The 27,698-nt window shown below is 35.8% G+C and overlaps 7 protein-coding genes and 1 non-coding gene across 8 annotated transcripts; 1 reads left to right on the top strand and 7 right to left on the bottom strand.

Moving 5' to 3' along the window:
- On the bottom strand, positions 180 to 6,888 carry LOC18600220 (peptide-N(4)-(N-acetyl-beta-glucosaminyl)asparagine amidase). Its single transcript, XM_007030538.2, has 17 exons — positions 6,674 to 6,888; positions 6,521 to 6,574; positions 6,240 to 6,449; positions 6,038 to 6,136; positions 5,518 to 5,604; positions 4,985 to 5,067; positions 4,529 to 4,642; positions 3,868 to 3,922; positions 3,685 to 3,771; positions 2,803 to 2,858; positions 2,623 to 2,682; positions 2,431 to 2,518; positions 1,536 to 2,288; positions 1,372 to 1,432; positions 981 to 1,080; positions 649 to 783; positions 180 to 560 (listed from the first exon to the last, which is right to left on the bottom strand). Exons 1-17 carry the CDS (start codon positions 6,749 to 6,751, stop codon positions 476 to 478), a joined length of 2,205 nt encoding a protein of 734 aa, XP_007030600.2. The 5' UTR covers positions 6,752 to 6,888; the 3' UTR covers positions 180 to 475.
- Positions 8,532 to 10,976, top strand: LOC18600219 (protein ECERIFERUM 26-like). Its single transcript, XM_007030537.2, has 2 exons — positions 8,532 to 9,106; positions 9,606 to 10,976. Exons 1-2 carry the CDS (start codon positions 8,684 to 8,686, stop codon positions 10,533 to 10,535), a joined length of 1,353 nt encoding a protein of 450 aa, XP_007030599.1. The 5' UTR covers positions 8,532 to 8,683; the 3' UTR covers positions 10,536 to 10,976.
- Positions 11,075 to 14,280, bottom strand: LOC18600218 (probable aldo-keto reductase 1). The gene is made up of 7 exons (XM_007030536.2): positions 14,119 to 14,280; positions 13,289 to 13,456; positions 12,820 to 13,023; positions 12,538 to 12,710; positions 12,341 to 12,437; positions 11,957 to 12,110; positions 11,075 to 11,457 (listed from the first exon to the last, which is right to left on the bottom strand). The coding sequence occupies exons 1-7, from the start codon at positions 14,179 to 14,181 to the stop codon at positions 11,264 to 11,266; spliced, it is 1,053 nt and encodes a 350-aa protein (XP_007030598.1). The 5' UTR covers positions 14,182 to 14,280; the 3' UTR covers positions 11,075 to 11,263.
- TRNAG-GCC lies at positions 14,397 to 14,467 on the bottom strand. The gene has a single exon. It is a non-coding gene; the product is annotated as a tRNA-Gly (tRNA).
- Positions 14,785 to 17,277, bottom strand: LOC18600217 (probable aldo-keto reductase 1). Its single transcript, XM_018120782.1, has 7 exons — positions 17,180 to 17,277; positions 16,699 to 16,866; positions 16,299 to 16,502; positions 15,982 to 16,154; positions 15,693 to 15,789; positions 15,431 to 15,584; positions 14,785 to 15,333 (listed from the first exon to the last, which is right to left on the bottom strand). The coding sequence occupies exons 1-7, from the start codon at positions 17,240 to 17,242 to the stop codon at positions 15,140 to 15,142; spliced, it is 1,053 nt and encodes a 350-aa protein (XP_017976271.1). The 5' UTR covers positions 17,243 to 17,277; the 3' UTR covers positions 14,785 to 15,139.
- On the bottom strand, positions 18,851 to 21,403 carry LOC18600216 (probable aldo-keto reductase 1). The gene is made up of 7 exons (XM_007030534.2): positions 21,173 to 21,403; positions 20,684 to 20,851; positions 20,341 to 20,544; positions 20,025 to 20,197; positions 19,737 to 19,833; positions 19,475 to 19,628; positions 18,851 to 19,377 (listed from the first exon to the last, which is right to left on the bottom strand). Exons 1-7 carry the CDS (start codon positions 21,233 to 21,235, stop codon positions 19,184 to 19,186), a joined length of 1,053 nt encoding a protein of 350 aa, XP_007030596.2. The 5' UTR covers positions 21,236 to 21,403; the 3' UTR covers positions 18,851 to 19,183.
- LOC108662237 (probable aldo-keto reductase 1) lies at positions 22,753 to 26,374 on the bottom strand. Its single transcript, XM_018121381.1, has 5 exons — positions 26,286 to 26,374; positions 24,011 to 24,228; positions 23,691 to 23,787; positions 23,435 to 23,588; positions 22,753 to 23,339 (listed from the first exon to the last, which is right to left on the bottom strand). The coding sequence occupies exons 2-5, from the start codon at positions 24,181 to 24,183 to the stop codon at positions 23,149 to 23,151; spliced, it is 615 nt and encodes a 204-aa protein (XP_017976870.1). The 5' UTR covers positions 24,184 to 24,228; positions 26,286 to 26,374; the 3' UTR covers positions 22,753 to 23,148.
- On the bottom strand, positions 24,894 to 27,446 carry LOC18600215 (probable aldo-keto reductase 1). Its single transcript, XM_018121379.1, has 7 exons — positions 27,262 to 27,446; positions 26,786 to 26,956; positions 26,384 to 26,587; positions 26,068 to 26,240; positions 25,780 to 25,876; positions 25,518 to 25,671; positions 24,894 to 25,420 (listed from the first exon to the last, which is right to left on the bottom strand). Exons 1-7 carry the CDS (start codon positions 27,322 to 27,324, stop codon positions 25,227 to 25,229), a joined length of 1,056 nt encoding a protein of 351 aa, XP_017976868.1. The 5' UTR covers positions 27,325 to 27,446; the 3' UTR covers positions 24,894 to 25,226.

Below are 27,698 nucleotides of genomic sequence, written 5' to 3'. Positions count from 1 at the left end.
ATAAGGACCTTTTGGAATTGTACATGTTGGGACATAGATCAGGATGTGATGGATTTGAATTCCTTTGACTGGTAAATTGACCAGGCTGTTCTCTTTCTAATCTTTGTTCCTCTGGTTTTTGATAAGAAAACGAAGAAGAAATTCCTCTGGTATTGAAACATGCAAAGGCATCCTCTAGCTGGCTTTGCAAAGACTAGTAGATAGTGACATTGATAGATAGAAGATAAGCTTATTTCATATAGGTTTTCCTTTGGTCTAGCAGTTATTTATGCAAACATTTGACATGGGCAACAACGTAGCACATAGTTTTTGAATCATCAAATATTTATCAGCACAACAACAAATACTCCACTAAGCCATATTCTTCACCAAGCCATTACTGGTTGGAGGAGATAGGGAAGCCATGAATATAAGCTAAACCGACTAAAAGAAATATTTTCACTTGTAATGATAACCATCAGAAGTCTTCGGAACATTAACTTTCCCTAGCATAGAGGTCAATGCTACCTACTTGCAGCCGAGAGGTTGATTGAATGTCCCTTACCGCCAAAAATCGAAATCTGTAATCCATGATATCGGTAAACAAAGGTTTCAAGATGGGTGAACTTAAATTGCATGAGAAACAAACCATGAACACACATAGCTCACCTGAAAGTATTTGATGAGAATCCTGTTGATCGTATCTTATATGTTTTGCGTTGAAAACGTTTATTGAACACCTGAGAAGTTTGTTTATCCAAAACATGCCAGCTAGATCCCCCATCATTACTTCCCTCCACTACCCTGTAAAGATAAAAAATTTGAAGGCTAAGTGAGATTAATGCATAAGTATGTTTACCCCCTGGTAGACTATTAACTCTAATTGACCATTAAAATGGTAAAAACCACAGTTCAGATTATGAGCAGATAGAAAACACCATCTAAGTTCTATCTTATATAGCAACAAAGGCCACGCTTACAGACATAAAAGCAAATCATACCAATCCATTGGATCTCTTTCTGGAGCATCATTGGCTGACATTAACTCATATGCAACAAGTTCCTGCATGTTGGCTGATAATTTGTACATGATCCAACAACCTACAAGATGACATTTGATGGTAAGAGAGATAGTTGGTGTTTAAATAAAAACATATCAGCTGCAGTAACAGATTAACCTAGCCAGTAAATGTTAATACATTTCCCAAATCAACATCATGCAGAACCAAGTCTTCTACTTAGGAGGGCAGAAGGAGTGAAGAAGGCTTGTACATTAAGTATTCAAACCTCAAGTCATAAAAAAAAAATCTCACAGTATATTTTCTTCCATCAGGGTTTGATATGATTGAGTAATAAGCAGACAAAAGCAAGTATTCTCTTTGTTCATAATACCTCTAGCACCGTTAGGTTCCTCCCATTTAGACATGCGAGTTCCGTCAAATGCTGCTGTGGCCTGAAATTTTTCAAGGGTAGAAATTTAAAGATATTTTCTATAGCACATACAGACACTTCATACTCCAGTGTTAGATATAAAATATGAGGCTGTTATTACTTACAATCCCCACAGGAAGCTCCTCACCACTTGCAAGGACTGCTCCAGAACATATTCTGTTCAATCTCAGAAGAGGAAAGGATAGAGAATCTTTACTAAAGTTGTCACATTTGCTAAGATCACTGATCAATTCATCCAAAGCATGCAAGGCAACAGGCAATGCTAAAGCAGTTTTAACAGGGTCACCAGCTAAGCATACACTGACACTGCCATTAGCATCCAGTTCACTCTTTAGGGAAATAGCATTGAGCAATTCACCAAAAGAGGGCAGCAACTGATGCACCAAAGACGTTCCAACAATTGAGTTTGACTTTAAAGAAGCTCTCCTTTTTTTATAAGGTAATTTCTTGAGATCTACAATCGTTGCTCTTAAAATCTTGAGAACTTCAACACCTTTGGATACAATTAAAGAATCCTCAACAAACTTACGAAGGATAGCACGAAATGCATTATAGATTCTTGTCACATGCTCATCTCTGCATATACGAACCGGACAAGAAGACAAACTGAGAGAATCAGTGCCATGTTCTGATCTTGCAATGCGCCATTGCTTATCCCCACTTTGCCTCCCAGGTAACGAGATTGAAGCATCATCAGTAGAATGCAAATCTCTCTCCATTGTTTCCCTTTCAATGTTGTCACGTTCTTCAAGTACAGAAAGAATTTCAGATGTATAGTTTCTTCGGCATTCTCTTCTCATTGAAGTGAGAACAGATACCAGAGAGGACTCTGTGATAATGGTTCGTCGAGACAAAACCTGAAAAAACAATGGTGATGATGAAAAAGATGAAGAATGGTTCTTCATAATAATGTAAAAATTATCATTCTAAGCATGAGAAAGAAAAAAGGATTGAAGGGAATAAAAGCTCTCATGATCACAGTTACAATTTTAAAATTACCTCATGCCACTTCCTTGTGTAACGTTTAGTGACATCATGAACTCCATCTTTTGCAATGGCAATTACATAATTTAATTTCTTATCCCACCTGTAATAAAGGAAGCATTTAACAAAATAAACACTGTCTAGTATCAAAAACCAAAATAAAAGAAATTGTTCTGAAACATGGATAATAGTTCAACTGAGAGATACCCTTTTTCATATAATAGTGGCTGGTCATATATTGGTTCACAAGGATCAAGATGCATCCACCTGTACAAAAATATGCAGAACTGGTTAGTGACATGACCATATATAGTTTAGCCTATTCATTAGAGTGTTGGCATCCCTTCCAAGAGATAATTAAAAGCACAAATTTTGAGTTCTTTTTACCTTCCCAGAACTTCTGAATAACACTCTGTCCAAACATGGTCTGTAAAATCCAGGACCTGGAAATAAACAATTGGTATACAGACAAATCATCATCTCAAGCAACCAGATCTCCACAAAGCAAATTATCAAAATGCCAAGGAATCTCATCATTAACCAGTTAGAGCTAATAACATGCATACAACTATGTATGAATGTGCTGCTGTTCACAAAGTTGCCAGCCCTTAACTTAATCTGCATGTTTTTGTGTAACATCTGCAAACGCATTTGTACTAATGTTATCTGGTGGAAAGACATAGCTGAAGTATACAATCCAGTTTCATGCCATGCCACCAGAAATATTGATTCCATAGTCCATGTATTGCAGAACCAATAGCTTCAATGATCACAATTATAAGCAAAGGAGCCATCCATAACTTTACAAGCTAAAAATGGGTTCCATTTACAACAACAAAGGCATCCAAATATTATATAAAAACATATATGACATTTCCAAATTTTTTAAAGCTATCTTGAACATGTTCTTTGTTTGACCTATTTTTTCAAGTACAAACAGAATCTAGATCATCCAGCTAAAACATTCTCATCATTTCAAATTAAAGTTTTAACTTCCCTGAGTTTCTAAATCTTTTTATTCCTCTCTCACTGAATTTTTTTCCCTTTTATTTAGTAGATATTACAAATATCCTGTCTTCCAGAGCTTCAGATCAAAACAATTCCAGCTACGTATATGCTGAAGATGCATCAAAATACATCATCGGTAGACTAGGTGACACTGTTTTTCATTGTTATCTTATATCAATTTAACCACTCTTTTCAGCAAAAGAAAGAGTTGTGTGTTAGAAAATTGGATTGGAAACTGAATTGCATCCATCAATGACTAACCAGACGAGATTCATAGCCAAAAGCACGACAATACAATGTGAAGCAATTGGCCCACTCTCCACAACGCCCCTTCCTTGTTTCTACAAGCTGCAAATGTAAAAGGGAGAAAGATTTGTGAAACAAAGACTTCTCAGCCCAAAAAAGAAAAAAATCATATCATATCAAGCTAGTATGGTTTCATACCTTCAGTGGATCATTGTAGCGTGGGAACCGAGTAACTCTTGAACAAGAATTGCAACTGCAGTTGTCCAAAAAAAAAAACTTCGATTTTTAACAAACAATAATCAGAAACCAAGTTATGACCCTGAGTGCCCGAGCATTTAACTCATTGGTTGGTGCATGATCTCCCTCTCAAAAAGAGTAGGGCTCAAATTCCCCTTCCCCCAAATATATATATATATATAAAACCCAAGTTATGACTGTGAATACAACAAAGGAGACTATAGGGAGCCAACCAATACATATCAACCTACTTAATTCCTTTCATATGATGTTTCAAGATCTCATTTAACAAAGACTTCAGTGAATAAAGCAGAGAAAGGACTTGAATCTGGCCAAATGTGAGAAAAAAATATCATTATCTATAATGTCAAACCCTCATGCAAGCAGGTGTTACAAGCAAACTGTAACACAGGATGCCAAATTCAAATCTTTCAGATGATATTTGAAAGTATAAATTACTTCAGTTGCCAGAGTATTAAGGAAGGACCTTGACCATCTATCTAGCAGGCTTCAAGGAAGCACTAAATGGAAACATAGAATAAACTAAACAAGAGGTTCCAAATTGACCATTATGAATTAAAAAAGATAAAAAATTATAAACAAAACTGCTCTATACACGGACCGATAAAGTTCAACTCTAGTTGCTCCAAACTGAATTTCTGAAGGGAGTGCGTTGCCCATTCCTTGACCTGTGGTTTCATTGCCACAACCATCACAAGGAGGTGCATTAACCCAACTGCAAGATCAATTGAAGAATCAGCAATGTATAAAAATAGAGAACACAATTTCTGTCAATTTGGAATTACAAGCATCATCCTGCCTTCTTTGCATGGTAACCAAATAACTACCTTTCCTATAAGCTTTATTCATAATAGGATATATTACACATTATCCATTATATAAAGTCTGAGAAAAATGCAAAGCTAAAGGTCAGCCCTAATCTTATTTACTCCATCCATGGAAAATGACTCAAGAACTTACTGAAATGAACACCACAAAAGTTATAGAAAGTAAAATGTTAGATCTGCTGAGTTTATGAGAAAGTACAGAACCGTTTAAAGTAAAATAACTGAAAAACCTGAAGGATCTTTTGAACCAGAAAAGCAGCTGGAACAGGAAAGCATGATCTTGTTCGATTTTTGACGGTTTAAGGTTCCCCTCCTAAAGCATATTTAGCAAAATCAACGATTAGCATGATGTCATTGCAAAATAAAATCTAGAGATGTGATGATTCTTAATCTCATACATAACAAAATGCAATGTCAATTTAAAAAGAAAACCATCATTGATCATTAATTAAGATCAAGTCACATATCAAACTTTGTTTCCCCTAAAAAGAAGACACAAAGAAAAAAGGAGTAAAAGCAATTTCAAATAAATCACAATCAAAGGCATCCTTTTCTGGAAGTGCTTGAAATATACCAGCACTGACAGACAGCAAGATTGTGCACACTAAAAGGCTCTCAAATATTTCCTAATGGGAAAATGATATGGGATCATTGATCCTTGATATTTTGGTTGATACCAGGATAAATTTTAGGGCAGAGGCACTCCCTAACATTTTCTACATTGCATAGTTTCTTCCAGATTCCATAAGTTCAGAGCCCTCACCTTGGCCAAAGAAACCAATGCTTTCTCCTCAAGATTATCTACAGGAACTGTCTTTCGAGCTGCTTCCTGGCGTACAGGATCCTCATACTACATCAATAGACAAACTATCAAAGTTATGCTACTAAGTACTAACCATCTATAATTGATCAATAGTAGAGGAAAATAGCAAACATATCCCATCTACCCATTGTCATAATATTCTACAAAGTCATTTATCCTCTTTTTCTTGCAGTGAAAGTTTAACATTAAGAAGTTCGATCTTTTTACTTCCATTGTAGTCTAACAAGTTAAAAAAAAAAGCCCATGATCAAAATATCATTCTATTACATTTTCCTACATTTCCTAACAATTTCTTTCTTTTTTCTTTTCCCAAAAGTCTATGAACTACCTATGGCGCATTAAAATCTAATACACTAATAATTAGGTTTTTCCTACATGTTCTCAAAAACCAAATGAACTAATAACCATATTAATAATCCAAATTTGCACATATATAGAAACAAGAAATAAATGAAAGTACCATGAGAACTTGGCTAATATAAGGCCGAATTTTCTCTTCAAATGGCCCACTATTTTGACCTGCTGCATAGTGTTGAAGCAACAGCGCTTCTTCCTCTGCCTAAGATTAACAAGAAAAAAATCCAGAAAAATTATAAAATTTTAAAACAATTCATAGTTAAGAAACAAATGCATTTGATTGATTCAATATCCAGAAGCAAAACCTGTAACATTCGCGCCAATTCCTCATCGGACGTCACGGAGCTTCCAGCATGGAAGTTCCCGGCACCGGCGCCACCACTACTAGTCGTTTCTTCCTGTTTCTCCGGTTCCTTCTCCTTCTCAGAGGCGATCGACACCAATCGGAGCTTCTCCGAAACGGCGGCCAGATCAGAATTGTCTGATACGATTCGATCATCATCTTCCCCGACGATCTGCACCATCAACAACCAAACATCAAAAACAACTTTCATTAGAAAGTCAGAAAAAGAGAGAGTCGTCTGACCTTTTGCTCATCGGGAGGGATTGAAGTGAGAGAGAAGAGCTGAAACTGAAACACCTGAAAATTTCCAAAAAAAAGAAAGTTCTAGAGAGAGAAATGAAAGCAAAACAAAAATATAAAGAAAAGCTTTTGTAGGCTGAGCGAGAGAAGAGAGACTTCGAAACCGTCGTCGGTGTCGTAATCGACGGCGAAAGTCAAGTCCTCATGGCGAACCAGGAACTCGCGAGCCACCATTATTATTTTTTTTCCCTTTCACTTTAATTTCTTTTTTCGATTTTATCTACTTCACTATTAATAAACATAAACTTTTTCAACTTCATCCCTATTTAAAAATTAAGGCTTTTGTGCTCTTCTTCAATATAAGTCAAGCGTATCGAGAGGGGAACCCAGAAAGCTTATGTGTAACGCTGCGTATCATATAAGGTTAGTATTTTGGAAGAGACTGATATCCCGTGACAAAGTAATATCGAAACAAATTTAATTTAAATTTTATTTATGTTAAATATTTTTAAAATATAAATAAATTAATTAATGGTGATAAAAATATCATCAAATTTCGTAATGAGGTGACAAAAACGTAATCAAAGTAGATAATAAGTTGATCGATAGAATGAAAATGTCATCCAATTAGGCAATAAAAATGTTGGGCACGTTAATCTTATATCATGCAAATAGAGAGATCTTTGTAAAAACTTACATATTTTATTAACGTGATAGTGTGTTTTTTTTATTAAAAAAGTTATAATTTTTAAATTCACTTTATAAAGAAATTGTCATTTTCTAAATTTTTCACCTTTTCTTTTTTATATAATATCCAAAAAAAATTAAATATTTTTTTATGTTTTTATTATATTAATTAAATTTTTATATTTTTATTTGGAACTAAAATGTTTTTTATATTTTAGTTGGAACTAAAATGTTTTTTATATTTTTATTTTAAACCAAATAAATCCTTATCATTATTGATTAATTTAGTTAAAATATCACTTGTCATTTTATGTCAAGTGATACTAATATGATATATTAACATATTATAATTAAAATGATATAACAGATTGACATATTATAATTGATGATAATATAACATGTTAATTTAGCATGATAATAAGATTATTTGTTATTTTTTACCTTCTACGTTAATGTTATGTAGATATAAATGACAAATGATATTTTAATTAATAATAATTAATTAATTATAAAAACTTATTTAATTTAATATAAAAATTTAATTAAATGTAATAAAAACATAAAAATTTATTTAATCTTTATACCTTCTCTATTTGTTATTTTCCATGTACGGGCCATGACTTGGATTCCATGGATAGGCATAAGCCCATACCAATATATTTTTCCCAATAACTTTGGGTTTGGACATTTAATTTTATTTTTGGATCGACCCATAAATCAACTTGACCCGTTCATAATTTTCTGACAAGCTTGGTTAATTTATTTTTTCAAAAAACATTCTTTATTTTTATAAAGTATTTTCTGTTAAAGTGATTATGATTTCCAGCCATCCTTGCATTTAAAACTTGACTATGTTCTTTTTCTTTCTAGTGTGCCAACTCAAAATTGTGAGGCCCACCTTTGCATAATTCCATATTTTCTTGTACTATTATAAAAATCTGATTTACAAGTTATAATTTTTATTTTAAAAAATATCTTTTTTGCGTAGTTATTTTAGAAAAATATATAAAAAATTTAAATTCAATCATGAGATTAAAAATATATGTATTTATTATTAAATTAAATGCTCAGGTGGAGGAGATCAGTAATGCAGTTGAAATCTTTAATGTTTGAATTTTTTTTCTAGCTTTATGGGGTGTATGTCTTGAACCATAATGTTTTGAATCCCACGTTCTTGAGCTCTTGCCTTGAACTTTGTGCAACATAATTCGTCACAGTCCTGTGTTCATTGTGCCACACCTGCAAGCTAGGAATTAATGATCTTCATTAATTTTAAAACTCAAAGCTCAACCAACCCCCAGCTTCGCTCTTTAATCTCTGCCTTCCTCTTCCTCGAGAACTACAAAACTGGGCTTATCAGGATCAGGTTAATAGGTCTCTACCTATGTTACTGTTTGTTGCTGTAAGTGTCTGCTAGTGTCTCCCCATAGAAACTTGTAAACTCTCCCAATATTTCTTCTCTCTTTCGATTTTGTGAGAATGAGTGAGCAAAGTAGCAGGGTTAACGTGCACTCCAAGTTAACGGCAGTGTCTAGCAAGCCAGTGGAGCCAGGGAAGACTCACCTGTTAACTCCATTGGACCAAGCCATGGGGCAGCACAGTTTGCACCTGGTCTTTTACTATGAGAAAAATCCATTCGGATCATTTGACTTGGATCCGATAAGGGTGTCACTCTCTGAGACCCTTTCGTTGTACCCTACTGTTACGGGTCGGTTGACCCGAGGGGAGTCTGGTAATTGGGAAGTGAAGTGTAATGATTCTGGAGTTAGAGTTCTGAGGGCTAAAGTGAGCGTTGGTATTGATGAATGGTTGAGATATGGTAATGGGATGGAGGAGAGAGATTTGGCTGCTTGGGAGGACATGCCTGAAAATCCAAATACGTGGTCACCTTTTCGTATTCAGGTAGTGTTTCATGTACTTTTTAACTTTAAGATGTGCCAAACCCAGAGTTCTTTTACATTGGATGAATGTTCATTGCTCCTTAACCTTGATAAACATACATTTTGTACATCAAAGACATGTTATTTAGTTGTTTTTATGTCTGAACTGGTTGGATTTGATCAGAAAAAGAAAGTATCTGGGAGTGTTTTGGAAGTCTCTATCATAGAAGATGTTTTAACATTTTGGTTTTTCTTGATTATTGGTACTGGTTTAAAGTTTAAACTTTCTGACTAAATTTTCTTAAAGAGTATAGCTTTTGAGTACTAGATCAGCTAAACTTACTGTCAACTTTTGCAGATCTGTATAATTCCATTATAGTATTTTAATATTACTTTGTTAACTCCTGGCAGAAGCAACGAGTAATTCTGTAATAATTGTTGATTGGTTCAAGTTGGTAAATCAACTGCCAACTTTAATAGCAGTGTTAAGACACCAACTTTTTTTTGGTCTGGTTTTGCAGGTCACTGAACTTGAAGGAGGGGGTGTAGCCATTGGATTAAACTGCTCCCACATGAATGCTGACCTAACCTCTTTAGTCCTATTCTTTAAGACTTGGACTGAGGCTCACCGTCAGCAAGCCATTGTATATCCACCAGTCTTCTCATCTGCACTCCATGGCCGAGCAGTTCCGGTTAGTGATAGTAAATCAGCTGAGCACTATGTAGCCAAGTCATTTGTAGAAGCTCCCTCGGTGAAAATGGCCTCAACCGCCTTTAAGTTCTCTAATTCAGTAATCAAAAAATGCCTATCAGAAATTCATGTTACGTGCCCTGATGCTACCCCATTTGATCTTCTAGCTGCACTCTTTTGGATACCTGTTGCGCGTTTAAATGGCTCTAAACATGACCATACACACTCCATCTCAATCTGCATAGACTTCAGGAGGCTGTTGAAAGAACCACTTTCTTATGGCTATTTTGGCAATGCACTGCATTTTTCAGTGCTGTCATTGGGGGAAAAAGATCTGATTCCTGGTGAGTTAGGACACGTGGCGGAGGCAGTGCATGGCCACATTGCAGGGATGAAGGAAGAGGAGATTTTGTCTGTGATGGATTGGCTTGAATCACGGAAGGGAGAGGGCGGGAAGTATGCACAGCCCTTTAGGATGTATGGCCCTGAACTAACCTGTGTTAGCATGGAACATATGATTAATGGGGATCAATCCTTGATGTATGCTACTATGTTTGAGGACAATGTAAGACCCGCTCATGTGGCATGCCATGTGGGGAATGTGGAGGGTGAAGGGTTGATTATGGTGATGCCTTCACCAGAAGGAGCGCTTGCACGGACGGTAATGGTAACCTTGCCAGAGGAGGAAATTGCAAAGCTATGTGAAGATGAAGCTATCTTGCGCTTGGAGCCAACAATGCTCCTGAGTGGTGGACTATAGTTTGTCTTTTGATGCTGATTGAAGAAAAGGGTAGTTACATAATTGCTGCTTGTTTCCACTTTCCAATTCCGAGGCTGAACCCTGAACGAGTGGAACATGAAGCTTTGTGAATAGTTCTTCACATTTCATGTTTGGCTGTAACACCTGATAGGTATAGCCATAAATTGGGTATTTTAACATAGAATTTAGACTTTATTTCTCAACCACTGTTTTAACTATCAAATATGGGTTATAAGTAAAGGTGTCAAGTGGCTAGAGTGGCCTCCTAGGCCACCATTGAAATGCTTGCACACCTCTTCTGCAGCGTAAACTTTTATTTGTAGCTTACTAGAAATTTTAATTCTCAGCTAGACAATACTCTTGTAATGATCACTAGCTTCTGTTCATGGCTGCACTTTCTTCAAGCACATAACATTATGGATTTACCTCATATTGATATCATATTTGCCTCAGAAAATAGATCTATTCTCTGCTCTGGTGTTTGAGCCTGATGTTAGGTCTTGGATTAAGGTATAGTTCATCATAATTTCGCCCAAGCAGACAATTCTAAGCAATCAGAGTAATATCATTTCCATAAATTTAGATGGTTTAGCAGCTCATAAAGGTCTCTGGCCAAATGTTTTCGATGCATGATACAAACAGCTCATGAACATGCCTTAACCATTTCAAATTCAATTGCCTAATTCATCACCTGTTTCCAAGTGAGATGAACAACAACCACAAGTGTCTTAAGCTGAGACCCCAAAATCTTTTGGTGGTGTGTTTGCAAACTTCCATGATGCTTTCCTCATGCTATCATAGTTTCTATCGCCTGCTACCTCATCAATGGGCACAGCATCAGAAATTTCTTTCAGGTCCTCTGCTGTGAGTTTCACTGTCAAGGAGCCAATGTTGTGATCCAAGTTCTTAATCTTAGTTGTTCCTGCGAAAATTCAAGGCAAATGTAAAGTAAGAATACAGCAAGTGATGTTCATATAATGAAAGAAAAGCAGTAGAGATAGCATAGGGTAACTAAATTCTAGAATGATGAGTCCAAGATTGCAAGATCAGATTTCAAAAGTTAGAAAATAACTGAAGCACAACATATTGGGGTACTTTCAAAGTTCTCTCCCCATGTTCTATATACTTTATTGGAAGTTTGTTAGATTGTTAGTTCTCTATTACAACTCTAGTCTTGCTTTTGTAAAATGATAAGCTATGCTAATCAGATTGGCAGGATATAAACTAATAGCTTGAATTCCCCAATACCACTGAAGGTTCCAGACTAGAATAGTATACATACTGTATATTTTATTTTATTTTTTCTGGAAATTAATGGCATCATATACTACTTCAAAGGACCTTAATTACATTTTGTTCGGTTCTCTCGTTTTAACCATAATGTGGCATAAGCTGATGGAAATGATAACAAAGCCTCTCACCAGGAATAGGTACAACATCATCCCCTTGTTGGAGAACCCATGCCAGTGCCAGTTGAGCAGGAGAGCATTGTCGCTTCTTGGCTAGCTCTTCTATTCGAGTGTAAATGTTCTTGTTCTTGTCCAAGTTTTCTCCTCGAAATCGGGGATGTGAAGCCTTATAGTTAAAGAAGAAAAAGCTGTGTCATTAACTAGAACAATTTCCTCTGAAACAATTGAAGAACATCTTGAAATGATTAAATCTAATAGAAACTTGTCTCAACTTATAAAAATAAATTATTAGAAGAAGATCCAAAACTTTTCATGAGAAAAATTCATTTTCTTTCAGGGTAAAAGAAAAACAAAAAGATATTAGATCTGCTAGATACCCAGGTTGAATATGCATACCAAGAAGGTGCCTGCAGGTAAACTTTCCACTACTGCTCTGCCACAAAAGAAGCCACGGCCAAGGGGACTATATGGAACTATTCCAATACCAAGCTCCCTGCAAGGTTAAATGCATCAAACTCTGGCCTATATATTTGTCAACATCTAATTTAAACATGGACAATTTCTTCAGAACCTGGAAAGGGAATTGAGCAAACCTGCAAAGTGGGACTATCTCATCCTCAATATCACGAGTCCAGAGGGACCACTCCATTTGGATAGCTGTGATGGGATGAACTGCATGTGCTCTCCTTATTGTGTCTGGACTGCATTCAGATAATCCAATGTACTTGATTTTTCCCTCTTCAACCAGTTTCTTCAGTTCACCCATCTGCATTTTAAGAAGAATTTGGTTTCAAAACCCTTTACCAGCAACTTAAAAAGATGAAGATAGATCAGTTTCTCAGCTGCATAGCATAAGGAGGAAGAGATTTACTCACAGTTTCTTCTATAGGTACTGATGTGTCCACTCGATGCTGATAATAGAGATCAATGTAATCCACATCAAGGCGCTTCAAGCTACCCTCACAACATGAGCGGACATACTCAGGGCTACCATTCACAATCATACCAGTAGCTTGCATTGCTACAATGCCAAACTTTGTGGCCACTTGAATTTTTTCTCTTGGTAACTGCTTCAAGGCCTGAAAGTTATAAACTCCTCTTCAGTTTACATCACAAAACTATCCATTTATCATCATAAGGCATTTCAAGTACTGGTAGCTATCCCATTTCATTAACCAGAACCACAGAATGCATTTTCACATATATTTTCTATAAGATTTTCTTATGGATAACTACTGTTTTAGAGGAGTGTTATTTAGCATGTTATTAACAATTAGAAACAAAATATTCCAAATGCAGCTGTTCTAAACATCTATCTTCTAACTCCCACACAGAGATGCTCACCTTCCCCACCAAAACTTCATTGGTATGAGCTGCATACGCATCAGCTGTATCAAAGAAAGTGATTCCCTTAGCAAAGGCATCTTTTATGATTGAGATAACTTCCTCCTCAGAGAGAGGAGAGTTGTAGACTCCTGTTAGACCCATACATCCAAAACCCAATTTCGACACCTGTTGGAAAAACAAAGATAGAGAATAGTAAAAATCAGGAACAGAAGAAAACTGAAAAACAAGCTCCTGTTTGTAACTCAAACATCTTGATTAGTCCTATGATCCTACCACTGTCAGGAACCTCTAAGAAGTGAAGGTAACTTAAACAACCCTCATTTTCAGGGAAATGTATTTAACTTTCTTTCCTGATTGAGGGTGTTTCAGCAGTTCCTACTCTTTCCATATGACACAAACTCCATTGCCTTGATTTCTTAATACATTCACTAGTCAGTTGCAGTTATTGTTTTAGATCAGAAGAAAAAGCTTCAAATACAAGTAACTTTAGGAAATTTACACCTTTTGATAAAGCTAACGCATTTGAAATATATATTGAGGCGACAAGATCATCCACTTGATCAAAATCAGTCATTTCTCAAATCTCAGCTGATCAGCTTAATGTCAACTAAATTTATACATTGGATTACCTGAAAAACTCAACACTGGAAAAATCACTCTCCCTTCACAGTTTACTTACTTACCATCTATGCAAAAGTTTACATTTTTTCCATATAATGGGTTTTAAGAGAAACATGAATCCAATGAAAGTGAGGATTTAGAGACAAAAACTGAAATGGGTGCTCAATGAATCAAAAGAGAAGAAAAAGTGAAACTTGGAATCTTACCTCAAGTCCCTGGCTGCCCAGTTTCACTCTTGGAATTTGGAACAAGTTTTCTTGTTGTGCCATGTCTGAAAATCTCAGCTCCAACTTCTGTCTGGTTTGGTTTCTTTTGTTCTGTTACTTAGATTGTGAATGTGTTGGAAGTAGTTGAGTCAAGCGGTAGTTGGAAAACCAAGTTAACTGAAGGTCAAAAGGATATATTGTTCAATAGGTGCTTGCCACTTGGCATGTCTACAAAAGTGAAAGTTAAAAAAGGATAAATCCTCTGGGAAAAACAAAAATGCACCAGCCGGGAATCGAACCCGGGTCTGTACCGTGGCAGGGTACTATTCTACCACTAGACCTCTGGTGCTGTGATGCCCACAATTGTCTTGTGACATTACTTCTCGATTGAGCCGTCTATTTCAAAGCCTTTCTTTACATAGTAGAAGTCGCGTCCTGACTCAATTTGCAGATGGAGCTATCTGGTCTCATCTTTATTGCATTGTATATATAAGAGAAGTCGTGCCGGTAAAGCTTACTTGTTCTTTGTCCTTAATATATTTACCATTTTAAGTTGCTTTTTTTTTTTTTTATCTAAGTTTACTCCTCTGTGTATATGGTTTTTGCGTTTAATTTATTTCAGAAATCAGCTATAGAAATGTGCATATATATTAAGTTCAAATGAGAAAAAAAAAAGAGATCAAGATGAATTGTATTAGAGTACTAAATAAAAACATAGTTCTTATACAGCATCTTAACCTTTGCTGTCAACAAATACAAGCATTGGGGATTACTAGGAGCAAAGAACAGACAGGAAATCCATACAAGGATATGCATTCTTTCTCTGGTAAACATTCAACAGCGAAGCTACTGTCCTAACTAGCCTGCTTATTTATTTTTTGTAATGCCCTTCATTATTGTATCCAAAGCTTACTAACTCATCAATACAAACTTCTGGTCTTTCAATAGTTTCAGCTGCTGGAGGGAGTCCATTCACCAAAAATATCATACCCTGCTGCAGACTTTGCATCCATAGTTTAATTTAAGTTGAAATCTTGCTCTCTTTTGATGGTGTGTTAGCAAACTTCCATGAAAGATGACTTAAACTGTCCGGCAAAAGAGTGCCTGCTACCTCATTTATGGGGATCACATCACAAATCTCCTTTAAATTTTCTTCTGTGAGCTTCACCCTCAGTGAATCAATGTTGCTATCAAGATTTTTGATCTTGGTTGTTCCTACAAAATGTGAAAGAAAGGGTCTTTTTAGGTGAAATATCTGTCGGTTATCAAGAAGAGAAAAGTGGAAGTTGAAAATTACAGAATGTGGACTTACCAGGAATAGGTGCTACATCATCTCCTTGATGAAGAACCCAGGCAAGTGCAAGTTGTGCAGTGGTACATCCATGCTTCTCAGCCAACTTCTTTACTTTCAGATATAAGATCTTGTTTCTGGCCAAGTTTTCTCCTTGAAACCTTGGGAAAATTGCCTTAAAAGTAGAAGTTGGCAATTGGTCAACCAAGCTACCAGTCAGATAGGCTTGTCATTTTACAATATTAAGGATAGGTGAAAGCCATAAATAGATGAGTTTCCACACCAGAAACCTATTTGCAGGCACACTTTCCTCAACTGCTCTGCCACCAAAGAAACCACGACCAAGAGGGCTGTATGGAACAATCCCAATTCTGAGTTGCCTGCATAGGTGAACACATTTAACTAGGCATTTCTCATGCTTTGGCTTGCATAGGTGAGTCTCAAGTCCAGTACTCAAAACAACGTGTAAATTAGGAAATGAAAATGACTATCAAGTTTAGAGTTCAAACTTTGAATTTCAAGTAACCTTGACTCTTTTCTTAGTTCTAATGATTCAAGATACAAGAAGAAACCTGCAAATGGGGACTATTTCTTCCTCAATGTCACGAGTCCAGAGCGACCACTCCATTTGTACAGCAGTTATAGGATGAACCACATGTGCTCTCTTTATAGTTTCAGGGCTAGCTCCAGATAAACCAATGTACTTTATTTTCCCTTCTTCCACCAACTTCTTGAGTTCACCCATCTAAGAAAGAAAGTTAAATCCAAATAGATTAACTTTAAGTTCAACCAGCTAAAGATGATAGCCCCGCAATTAATGAGAGAGTATGGAAATAAGGAAAATCTATGGAAGAAATAAATCTTTGATGCTTTCTGCTCCAGCTCTTACAGTATCCTCTATAGGAGTGGTGGTGTCGACCCTGTGCTGATAGTAGAGATCAATGTATTCCACATCAAGGCGCTTCATGCTAGCCTCAACAGAGGCGCGAACATATTCAGGAGTACCATTTACCATGACACCAGTAGTATCCATTTTTGTAATACCAAATTTTGTGGCTAACTGCACCTTCTCTCGTGGTAGCTGCTTCAGTGCCTGGAAAAAAGAATATTGGTTTCAGAGATTCATGAATTTCTTTAACAACCCAAGAACAGTAACAATTAAAATGGTATCAATGTGATAAACAAAAATGCATTTATTTAAGGGTTTGGATTCCCATTTAAAAGCAAAATCAGGAAGCTGTTGATATTCAACTCGAAAATACTCTCGACAATTTGACCTAGCATGTTACCTTTCCAACCAGTATTTCATTAGTTTCGGGCCCATAGATATCTGATGTATCGAAGAAAGTGATTCCTCTATCAAAAGCATGCTTGATGATCGATATGCCAGCATCATCAGGGAGAGGATCATTGTAGGCTCCAGAAAGTCCCGCACAGCCAAACCCCAACTTGGAAACCTACAGAAACAGTAGATTTTACAACAGAAATGAGAGACTTAGACAGCAGATACTGTTCTGGGAAAGAAATCGTGTGAACTTGATTGGAAGTTAAATTCTGATTGAGTTAAAAAAGTTGAGTTCTAGCATGTTTTTAACAGAGTAGAATCAGAATATCCTGTATCTTACATTCTGTATATCAGCAGTTCAACCAAAAACTGAGGAACACTGGTAAAGATTAATACAAATTCAGGGCTTATCACCTCATAAACATTCTACATGCAACTCATAACAACCCTTCTCCTGACTACTCTTAAGAAGAACAAAGTCTAACATCAAGTCCTTGATTTCCCAGTTTCATTCTAGGAATCTGAATTCTCTGCTGCTCCTCAACCATCTTTCCTTTTTTTTTTTATGCTCTGGTGTTATTGAACTGAGGCTTCTCTTATTAGTTTACTGTAATGCACTCGCAACTGATAAATTAACTAATGTATTACACAAAATTCAAATTTGACAAATACTTCCCTTGTTGAATTAGGGTTAGACTTACAATAAAATATCTTTTATTTTAAAAGCTTATTAGAAAATTATTAGGTAATCAACCATTATACGACAGTTTCTTTTAAAGAGAAAACCGACTTTCGTTTGAAAAGAAAATATTAGTAGAAAGATTGAGGGTGTAAGTCGAGAGAAAATCCCTTCTTTTTAAGTTAACATTATGTTTTAAATTACGAAATTCTTGTATTTTGCCTAATTTTTAATAAAAATCCTAACTTTATTTTATATTTTTTTAATTTTCGTTCAAAATTAATACCGTTTCAATATTTTTCAACAGTATAATGGCTACCAATAGGAAGGTTGTGGAAAATTTTTTTTAATGGTTTTTGTAATTGGGTAGAGAGATGAATTTATTAAGTTGATTGAAAACTTATTTTTGACAGTTTTGATTATTCAACTTTAATTTACTGGAATTTCATATTTCGATAATGTTTTGAGTTGTTTTTTTAAATATTTTTATAATATGAAATGTGTTCTTTAATTTAGTTTTAATGATTCAATTAAAGGTTTTTTCTATTAAGAAAATCGAAGGTTCAAAGTTGTTTCGTTGATATTGAAAATTTAAAAATCGAATTACGTTTATAATAATTTTTCAAAATTTTGACTTATATAACTTGTGAGTTTTGCAAAATCTTTTTTATCGAAATAAATTCTCATGTTATAGTTGAACATAAACACTTCAAATTGATTTTGAGTTTATCATTGAAATTAATTCGAGTTAAGAGTTATAAAAATTCAAAGTGATCAAATCATCATTCAAATTCTTTTGTTCTGTTACTTAGATTGTGAATGTGTTGGAAGTTGGAGAAGGTTTGAAAACTTGAGATTGATGGGAAGGAAAGAGGTAAACAACTTTTAACCGAAGGGCAAAAGGTTATTGTTCAATGGGAGCTTGTCACTTGGCATTTTAACAAAAGGTGAATCTAAAATGTAAAATTATGCAATATAAATTTAATTTTGAATAATAATTCTGTAAATTAAGTTATTGTACTTTTTCAATTTATTAACTTAAATTTTTAATATTAACACTATTAAATTTTATCTTTAAAAATATTAACGTGAGATTTTGATCAAATTGATGTATTATATATTGCTTATATGACGTTCGTTATGTGACTAACATGCATCATCGTGCTAAGATACTAAAAATACTAATGTGGTCCTTTGTTGATCAAGAGTTTCGATTGAACCATATATATAAAAGAAGTTGAGTCATGACATGATTTTTTGATCACGTGTATATAATAAAAGTTGTGCTCATTTTATCTCAATAGTGTTGTATATAATAAATGTCGTGTTCATTTTATCTCAATTGTATTGTATATAATAAAAATCAGTGTTCATTTTATCCTAATTGTGTTGTATATACAAAAGAAATCATGTCAATAAAATTTAATTGTTTTCTCTTCTCAATGTATAGATATCTAAGTTAAAATGAGAAAAAAGATGAGACCAAGATGAATTATATTATTAGAGCACTAAATAAAAACATAGTTCTTATACAGCATCTTAACCTTTGCTGTTGACAACCATAAGCATTGCGGATTATTACCAACAAAGCACAGACAGAAAAACAATACAAGTAAATGCATTCTTTCTCTGATAAGCATTCAACGGCAAAGCTACAATGCCAACTACAGCCCTTCATTATTGTATCCAAAGCTTACTAACTTTTCAACACAAACTTCTAGTCTTTCAATAGTTTCCGTTGATGGAGAGAGTCCATTCACCAAAAACATCATATTCTGCTGCAGACTTTGCATCCATCGTTCAGTTCAATTTAAGTTGAAATCTTGCTATCCTTTGGTGGTGTGTTAGCAAACTTCCACGTGAGATGACTTAAACCATCTGGCATAAGAGCGCCTGCTACCTCATTCATGGGGATCACATCACAAATCTCTTGTAAATCTTCTTCTGTGAGCTTCACCCTCAGTGAATCAATGTTGCCATCCAGATTTTTTGTCTTTGTTGTTCCTACAAAATGAGAAAGAAAGTGTCTTGTTAGTTGAAATATCTGCAGGCTATCAAGAAGAGAAAAGTGGATGTTGAAAATTACAGAATGTGGACTTACCAGGAATGGGTACTACATCATCTCCTTGATGAAGAACCCAGGCAAGTGCAAGTTGTGCAGTGGTACATCCATGCTTCTCAGCCAACTTCTTTACTTTCAGATATAAGATCTTGTTTCTGTCAAAGTTTTCTCCTTGAAACCTTGGGAGCAATCTCTTAAAAGTAGAAGTTGGCAATCGGTCAACCAAGCTACCGGTTAGAAAGGCTTGTCATTATACAAGATTAAGGATAGGTTAAAGCCATTAATAGATGAGTTCCCATACCATAAAACTATCAGCAGGCACACTTTCATCAACTGCTTTGCCACCAAAGAAACCATGACCAAGAGGGCTGTATGGAACAATCCCAATTCCGAGTTGCCTGCAGAGATGAGGACATTTAAATAGGCATTTCTCATGCTTTGGCTTGCATGGGTGAGTCTCAAGTCCAGTTCTCAAACAACGTATAACTTGGGAAATGAAAATGACTATCAAGTTATGAGTTCGAACTTTGAATTTCAAGTAACTTTTACTGTTTTTTTAGTTCTAATGCTTCAAGATACAAGAAGAAACCTGCAAAGGGGGACTATTCCTTCCTCAATGTCACGAGTCCAGAGCGACCACTCCATTTGTACAGCAGTTATGGGATGAACCGCATGTGCTCTCTTTATAGTTTCGGGGCTAGCTTCAGATAAACCAATGTACTTTATTTTCCCTTCTTCCACCAACTTCTTGAGTTCACCCATCTAAGAAAGAAAGTTAAATCCAAATAGCTTAACTTTAAGTTCAACCAGCTAAAGATGATAGCCCCGCAATTAATAAGAGAGTATGGATATAAGGAAATCTATGGAAGAAATAAATCTTTGATGCTTTCTGCTCCAGCTCTTACAGTATCCTCTATTGGAGTGGAGGTGTCGACCCTGTGCTGATAGTAGAGATCAATGTATTCCACATCAAGGCGCTTCAGGCTAGCCTCAACAGAGGCCCGGACATATTCAGGAGTACCGTTTACTATGACACCAGTAGCATCGATTTTCGCAATACCAAATTTTGTGGCTAACTGCACCTTCTCTCGCGGTAGCTGCTTCAATGCCTGGAAAAAGTATTGGTTTCACAGATTCATGAATCCCTTTGACAAGCCAAGAACAATGAATTCCTATTTAAAAGCAAAATCAGGAAGCTGCTGCTATTCAACTTGGAAATACTCTAGACAATTTGACCAAGCATGTTACCTTTCCAACCAGTATTTCATTAGTTTTGGGTCCATAGAAATCTGATGTATCGAAGAAAGTGATTCCTCTATCGAAAGCGTGCTTGATGATCGTTATACCAACATCATCAGGGAGAGGATCACTGTAGGCTCCAGAAAGTCCCGCACAGCCAAACCCTAACTTGGAAACCTACAGAAACAGTGGATTTTACAACAGAAATGAGACAGGTAGACAGTAGATACTGTTCTGGGAAAGAAATCGTGTGAATTTGATTGAAATGGTTAAATTCTGATTGAGTTAAAAAAGTTGAGTTCTAGCATGTTTTTTACAGAGTAGAATCAAAAAATCCAGTATCTTACTTTCTGTGTATCAGCAGTTCAACCCAAAACCAAGGAACAGTTGTAAAGAATATAAAAATTCAGGGCTTATCAGTTATGACCTCAAAAACATTCTATATGCAACTCCTAAACAACCCTTTTCTTGACTATTCTAAGAAGAACAAAATCTAACCTCAAGTCCTTGATTTCCCAGTTTCACTCTAGGAATCTGAATTCTCTGCTGCTCCTCAGCCATCTTCTGTTCCTTCTTTATGTTCTTGTGTTACTGAACCGACGCTTCTCTTGTTAGCGTACAGCTCCTAGAACACCAGTAACTAATAAAAGATTTAGCAGACTGCCAAGTATACTTGCAGAGTAAAAATATTAGCAGCTCTGTATCCAGAATCTTGATTTTGAGTTGAATTGTCTGTCACTTGGTGACGCCACTAAACAGGTCATCAATTCTAAATATGTCACCCCGTACGTCATTCTTTTTGACTACTTTGCTGAAACATTGGAAATTGTGTTTCAAGAAGTGTTACTATCAAAAGGCAAATAATTAGTCAAAAGTGCAGAATAGTCATGATGTCAGATAGAAAATGTACCAAAAAATGTTATCCGATAGAAAAATAACCCGACTTTGCCAAGAGAGCTGCTCTGTTTCCTACTTTTTCATTCAGACCATGTAAGTAAAAAATTTTGTTAACAGAATTCACTAATGAAATATGCGCGTATTGGTATAACTGCATGAATATCATTGGAAAAAATATAGTGAGCTGTTTGTTTAGGATGGTATTGTCACTGTTATAAATATGCGTATGATTGATATTAGAGCAGACTATAGTACATCAAATGAAATATACCAATGGTGCCTTTTGCAATTTCTCTTTTTATTTATTTATTTATTGGCCAAAATTTTCTTCCAGGATATGCAATGGTTTGTGTTATATGGTTGCAGCAAGTTATAAAGAAGGGAAAAGAATATCAAGAAGAATTAATCATAGCATTAAACAGAGCATATTTATTAAAATAGCATCTTAAACAGTGTTCTCAATAACTACTATAAACCATTGGAAGATTGCTGGCAACTAAGCAAAGACAGAAAAACCAAGCAAGTACATGAATTCAACAGCAATGCTGACTCCTGCTTTCATTTCAATAAACCCTTTTTTAATGTAAGCTTAGTAACTGAATGCAAACTTCTAGTCTTTCTATAGCCTCAGTTGCGGGAGAGTCCATTAACCAAAACCATGTTGTTGTAATTTGTATTTAAGGCATAAGGTTGCTGCAATAGATCAGTAGTTATTGCTGCAACATAGAAGAAAGAGCAGAGAGAGAGAGAGAGAGAACGAGAGATAGATAAAATTGCAATGTGAAAGGCTACATGTGCCTTGTCTTTCATTCATTGATTATTATAAATGAAAACAAATGGCTTCCTAGTCAAGCTTGTACACTGAAATACACAAAAGACCAACCAATCTCATGCCTAACCATGCCTTACTGACAGATACACTAATACAAGTAACCTGTCAATTGCTGAAAGAAAAAAAAGTAATCTGTCAACACAGAAATCAAAAGTTTGACTGCCCTCAATGTCTCTGTCTTTGCTTGGTCTTCAAAGCAAGCCTTACATCGACACATGTTTTGCTGCACTCTTTGCATCCATAATTACTTCAACTTAAAATCTTTGAAGAAAATTGAAAGCTAAGCTGCAAAGCTAAGCAACGAAAATAACAAAGCTTAAAAACAGAGAAGTCTGAATTTCAGTGAATATGAACAGAAAATTTCTTACTGGAAGAAGCTCTTCATTTCATTTCATTTCCTGTATATATACTCTAACAATTCAAAAACATTTCCTGACAAATCGGATCACAGCAACAAACTACACACAAACCAATGACCACCAACAGTAAAAAATTGAAACAGAAAGCCATGGCTGTTAAGCCTTAAAACAGACTCAAAAACGACACTATAATGAAGCGTATAGGACTTAACTAAGCCAAGCTAAAAACGACATGAGCAACATCATTTTAAGTACTACAAACTTAAAACATAAAAGAAGTAAAACGGCACACTTTGAAAACTTAGAACTTCTGATGAAGAAACGCCATCGTTTTGCATTCTAAGCTGAAGCTCTTCACTTGTTCTTCACATGCTGCTAGTGTCAGATTATGAATTCTTGTTCTCCTTTGGCGGTGTATTGGCGAATTTCCAACTGACCTGAAAAAAACTATCCAGCGTTCTACACCCTGCTACCTCATTTATGGGGATCACATCACTAATCTCTTTTAAATCTTCTTCAGTGAGCTTCAACCTGAGTGAATCAATGTTGCTATCAAGATTTTTGATCTTGGTTGTTCCTACAAAATGTGAAAAAGGGTCTTTTTTGTTGAAATATCTGCAGGCTATCAAGAAGATAATAGTGGATGTTGACAATTGCAGAACGTGGACTTACCAGGAATAGGTACTACATCATCTCCTTGATGAAGAACCCAGGCAAGTGCAAGTTGTGCAGGGGTACATCCATGCTTCTCAGCCAACTTCTTTACTTTCAGATATAAGATCTTGTTTCTTTCCAAGTTTTCGCTTTGAAACCTTGGGAGAATTCCCTGTAGAAGTTGGCAATCGGTCAACCAAGCTAACAGTTTGAAGGCTTGTCATTAGACAAGATTAAGGATAGGTTAAAGCCAAAAATAGATGAGTTCCCGTACCAGAACACTATTTGCGGGCACACTTTCCTCAACTGCTCTGCCACCAAAGAAACCATGACCAAGAGGGCTGTATGGAACAATCCCAATTCCCAGTTGCCTGCATAGGTGACCACATTTAAATAGGCATTTCTCATGCTTTGGCTTGCAGCAGTACAAGGAGTAATTGCTGATAGCCTCAGTTTATTGAGTCTCAAGTCCAGTACTCAAACAACATGTAACTTGGGAAATGAAAATGACTATCTAGTTTAGAGTTTGAACTTCGAATTTCAAGTAACCTTTACTTTTTCTAACTTCTAATGATTCAAGATACAAGCAGAAACCTGCAAAGGGGGACTATTTCTTCCTCAATTTCACGAGTCCAAAGCGACCATTCCATTTGTACTGCAGTTATGGGATGAACCGCATGTGCTCTCTTTATAGTTTCAGGGCTAGCTTCAGATAAACCAATGTACTTTATTTTCCCTTCTTCCACCAACTTCTTGAGTTCACCCATCTAAGAAAGAAAGTTAAATCCAAATAGCTTAACTTTAAGTTCAACCAGCTAAAGATGAATGTGTTGGAAGTTGGAAAAGGTTTGGAAACTTGAGATTGACGGGAAGGAAAGAGGTAAACAACTTTTAACTGAAGGGCAGAAGGTTATTGTTCAATAGGAGCTTGTCACTTGGCATTTCAACAAAAGGTGAATCTAAAATGTAAAATTATGCAATATGGATTTAATTTTGAATAATAATTCATGTAAATTAAGTTATTGTACTTTTCCAATTTATTAACTTAAATTTTTAATATTAACACCATTAAATTTCATTGTTAAGAATATTGACGTGAGATTTTGATCAAGTTGATGTATCATATATTGCTTATACGACGTTCGTTACGTGACTAATATGCTTCATCATGCTAAGATACTAAAAATACTAACGAGGTCATTTGTTGATCACGAGTTTCGGTTGAGCCATATATATAAGAGAAGTTGAGTCATGGCATGATTTTTTGATCACGTGTATATAATAAAAGTCGTACTTATTTCATCTCAATTGTGTTGTATATACTAAAAAAATCACATCAATAAAATTTAGTTGTTTTCTCTTTTTAATGTATATATATTTTGTTAATTTATCTTTTGTGTTTATGCTTTAGGTTTAATTTATTACAGAAATCACTTACGAAAATGTATAGATATCTAAGTTAAAATGAGAAAAAAGATGAGACCAAGATGAATTATATTATTAGAGCACTAAATAAAAACATAGTTCTTATACAGCATCTTAACCTTTGCTGTTGACAACCATAAGCATTGGGGATTATTACCAACAAAGCACAGACAGAAAAACAATACAAGTAAATGCATTCTTTCTCTGATAAGCATTCAACGGCAAAGCTACAATGCCAACTACAGCCCTTCATTATTGTATCCAAAGCTTACTAACTTTTCAACACAAACTTCTAGTCTTTCAATAGTTTCCGTTGATGGAGAGAGTCCATTCACCAAAAACATCATATTCTGCTGCAGACTTTGCATCCATCGTTCAGTTTAATTTAAGTTGAAATCTTGCTATCCTTTGGTGGTGTGTTAGCAAACTTCCACGTCAGATGACTTAAACCATCCGGCATACGAGCGCCTGCTACCTCATTAATGGGGATCACATCACAAATCTCTTGTAAATCTTCTTCTGTGAGCTTCACCCTCAGTGAATCAATGTTGCCATCAAGATTTTTTGTCTTTGTTGTTCCTACAAAATGAGAAAGAAAGGGCCTTGTTGGTTGAAATATCTGCGGGCTATCAAGAAGGGGAAAGTGGATGTTGAAAATTACAGAATGTGGACTTACCAGGAATAGGTACTACATCATTTCCTTGATGAAGAACCCAGGCAAGTGCAAGTTGTGCAGTGGTACATCCATGCTTCTCAGCCATCTTCTTTACTTTCAGATATAAGATCTTGTTTCTGTCAAAGTTTTCTCCTTGAAACCTTGGGAACAATCTCTTAAAAGTAGAAGTTGGCAATCGGTCAACCAAGCTACCGGTTAGAAAGGCTTGTCTTTATACAAGATTAAAGATAGGTTAAAGCCATTAATAGATGTGTTCCCATACCAGAAAACTATCTGCAGGCACACTTTCATCAACTGCTTTGCCACCAAAGAAACCACGACCAAGAGGGCTGTATGGAACAATCCCAATTCCGAGTTGCCTGCATAAATGAAGACATTTAAATAGGCATATCTCATGCCTTGGATTGCATAGGTGAGTCTCAAGACCAGTACTCAAACAACGTATAATTTGGGAAATGAAAATGACTATCAAGTTAAGAGTTCGAACTTTGAATTTCAAGTAACTTTTACTGTTTTTTTAGTTCTAATGCTTCAAGATACAAGAAGAAACCTGCAAAGGGGGACTATTTCTTCCTCAATGTCACGAGTCCAGAGCGACCACTCCATTTGTACAGCAGTTATGGGATGAGCCGCATGTGCTCTCTTTATAGTTTCGGGGCTAGCTTCAGATAAACCAATGTACTTTATTTTCCCTTCTTCCACCAACTTCTTGAGTTCACCCATCTAAGAAAGAAAGTTAAATCCAAATAGCTTAACCTTAAGTTCAACCAGCTAAAGATGATAGCCCCGCAATTAATAAGAGAGTATGGAAATAAGGAAATCTATGGAAGAAATAAATCTTTGATGCTTTCTGCTCCAGCTCTTACAGTATCCTCTATAGGAGTGGTGGTGTCGACCCTGTGCTGATAGTAGAGATCAATGTATTCCACATCAAGGCGCTTCAGGCTAGCCTCAACAGAGGTGCGGACATATTCAGGAGTACCATTTACAATGACACCAGTAGCATCCCTTTTTGCAATACCAAATTTTGTGGCTAACTGCACCTTCTCTCGCGGTAGCTGCTTCAATGCCTGGAGAAAAGAAATATTGGCTTCAGAGATTCATGAATTTCGTTAACAACTCAAGAGCAGTAACAATTAGAATCATATCAATGTGATAAAACAAAAATGCATTTATTTAAGGGTTTGGATTCCCATTTAAAAGCAAAATCAGGAAGCTGTTGCAATTCAACTTGAAAGTACTTTAGACAATTTGACCAAGCATGTTACCTTTCCAACCAGTATTTCATTAGTTTTGGGTCCATAGCTATCTGATGTATCGAAGAAAGTGATTCCTCTATCAAAAGCATGCTTGATGATCGATATGCCAACATCATCAGGGAGAGGATCACCGTAGGCTACAACAGAAAGTTCCGCGCAGCCAAACCCCAACTTGGAAACCTACATAAACAGTGGATTCTCAGAAACGAGAGTGTTAGAAAATAGTGTTCTGGGAAAGAAATCGTGTGAACTTGATGGAAAGTTAAATTCTGATTGAGTTTAAAAAGTTGAGTCCTAGCATGTTTTTAGGAGAGTAGAATCAGAATATCCAGTACCTTACATACTGCATATCAGCAGTTCAACCAAAAACTGAGGAACGGTTGTAAAGATTAATAAAAATTCAGGGCTTATCACCTCATAAACATTCTATATGCAACTCATAACAACCCTTCTCTTGACTACTCTTAAGAAGAACAAAATCTAACCTCAAGTCCTTGATTTCCCAGTTTCATTCTAGGAATTTGAATTCTCTTCTGCTCCTCAACCATCTTCTGTTCCCTTTTTATGTTGTGTTATTGAGCTGAGGCTTCTCTTGTTAGCTTACAGCTCAAAAACCAGTAACTAATAAACGATCTACTAGACGGCCAAGTGTCCTTGTTGTGCATAAATAGTAGCAGCCTTATATCCAGAATCTTGATTTTGAGTTGAATTGTCTATCAACTTGGTGACGCCAGTAAACATGTCACCCCACATGTCATTCTTTTGGAATACTTTGTTGAAACAGTGAAAATTATGTTCCAAGAACTGTTACTTTCAAAAGGCAAAGAATTAGTCAAAAATGCAGAATAGTCATGTTATCAGATAAAAAAAATAACCCTGCATTGCCAAGATGAGCTGCTATATTTCCTACTATTTCCTTCAG

The sequence above is a fragment of the Theobroma cacao genome, chromosome 5, assembly GCF_000208745.1.
Source record: "Theobroma cacao cultivar B97-61/B2 chromosome 5, Criollo_cocoa_genome_V2, whole genome shotgun sequence".
In the NCBI taxonomy this organism is placed as follows: Eukaryota; Viridiplantae; Streptophyta; class Magnoliopsida; order Malvales; family Malvaceae; genus Theobroma; species Theobroma cacao.
Note: the sequence above shows the minus strand (reverse complement) of the source record. Positions and strands in the feature narration are given on the sequence as shown.

Bases quoted from the DNA above. Each gene is read 5' to 3' on its own strand.
- LOC18600219 (XM_007030537.2), top strand. From the start codon at position 8,684: ATGAGTGAGCAAAGTAGCAGGGTTAACGTGCACTCCAAGTTAACGGCA. The intron at 9,107-9,605 runs GTAGTGTTTCAT...CTGGTTTTGCAG, and splicing joins GGTCACCTTTTCGTATTCAG to GTCACTGAACTTGAAGGAGG.
- LOC18600218 (XM_007030536.2), bottom strand. From the start codon at position 14,181: ATGGCACAACAAGAAAACTTGTTCCAAATTCCAAGAGTGAAACTGGGC. The intron at 13,457-14,118 runs GTAAGATTCCAA...TTTTTCCAACAG, and splicing joins TGGGCAGCCAGGGACTTGAG to GTGTCGAAATTGGGTTTTGG. The intron at 11,458-11,956 runs GTGAGAGGCTTT...GAATTTTCGCAG, and splicing joins TGATGTTGTACCTATTCCTG to GAACAACTAAGATTAAGAAC.
- LOC18600220 (XM_007030538.2), bottom strand. From the start codon at position 6,751: ATGGTGGCTCGCGAGTTCCTGGTTCGCCATGAGGACTTGACTTTCGCC. The intron at 6,575-6,673 runs GTCTCTCTTCTC...GGAAATTTTCAG, and splicing joins ACACCGACGACGGTTTCGAA to GTGTTTCAGTTTCAGCTCTT. The intron at 2,859-3,684 runs GTTAGTCATTGA...GTTTATTTCCAG, and splicing joins TTGGCTATGAATCTCGTCTG to GTCCTGGATTTTACAGACCA.
- LOC18600216 (XM_007030534.2), bottom strand. From the start codon at position 21,235: ATGGCTGAGGAGCAGCAGAGAATTCAGATTCCTAGAGTGAAACTGGGA. The intron at 20,545-20,683 runs GTAACATGCTTG...TACTTTTTCCAG, and splicing joins ATGAAATACTGGTTGGAAAG to GCATTGAAGCAGCTACCGCG. The intron at 19,629-19,736 runs GTATGGGAACTC...TCTACTTTTAAG, and splicing joins TGCCTGCTGATAGTTTTATG to AGATTGCTCCCAAGGTTTCA.
- LOC18600217 (XM_018120782.1), bottom strand. From the start codon at position 17,242: ATGGTTGAGGAGCAGCAGAGAATTCAGATTCCTAGAATGAAACTGGGA. The intron at 16,867-17,179 runs GTTAGACTTTGT...CTGTTTCTGTAG, and splicing joins TGGGAAATCAAGGACTTGAT to GTTTCCAAGTTGGGGTTTGG. The intron at 16,155-16,298 runs GTAAGAGCTGGA...TTTCTTTCTTAG, and splicing joins CCACTCCTATAGAGGATACT to ATGGGTGAACTCAAGAAGTT.
- LOC18600215 (XM_018121379.1), bottom strand. From the start codon at position 27,324: ATGGTTGAGGAGCAGAAGAGAATTCAAATTCCTAGAATGAAACTGGGA. The intron at 26,241-26,383 runs GTAAGAGCTGGA...TTTCTTTCTTAG, and splicing joins CCACTCCTATAGAGGATACT to ATGGGTGAACTCAAGAAGTT. The intron at 25,421-25,517 runs GTAAGTCCACAT...CTCATTTTGTAG, and splicing joins TGATGTAGTACCTATTCCTG to GAACAACAAAGACAAAAAAT.
- LOC108662237 (XM_018121381.1), bottom strand. From the start codon at position 24,183: ATGGGTGAACTCAAGAAGTTGGTGGAAGAAGGGAAAATAAAGTACATT. The intron at 23,788-24,010 runs GTTTCTGCTTGT...TCACCTATGCAG, and splicing joins GAAATAGTCCCCCTTTGCAG to GCAACTGGGAATTGGGATTG. The intron at 23,589-23,690 runs GTACGGGAACTC...CAACTTCTACAG, and splicing joins TGCCCGCAAATAGTGTTCTG to GGAATTCTCCCAAGGTTTCA.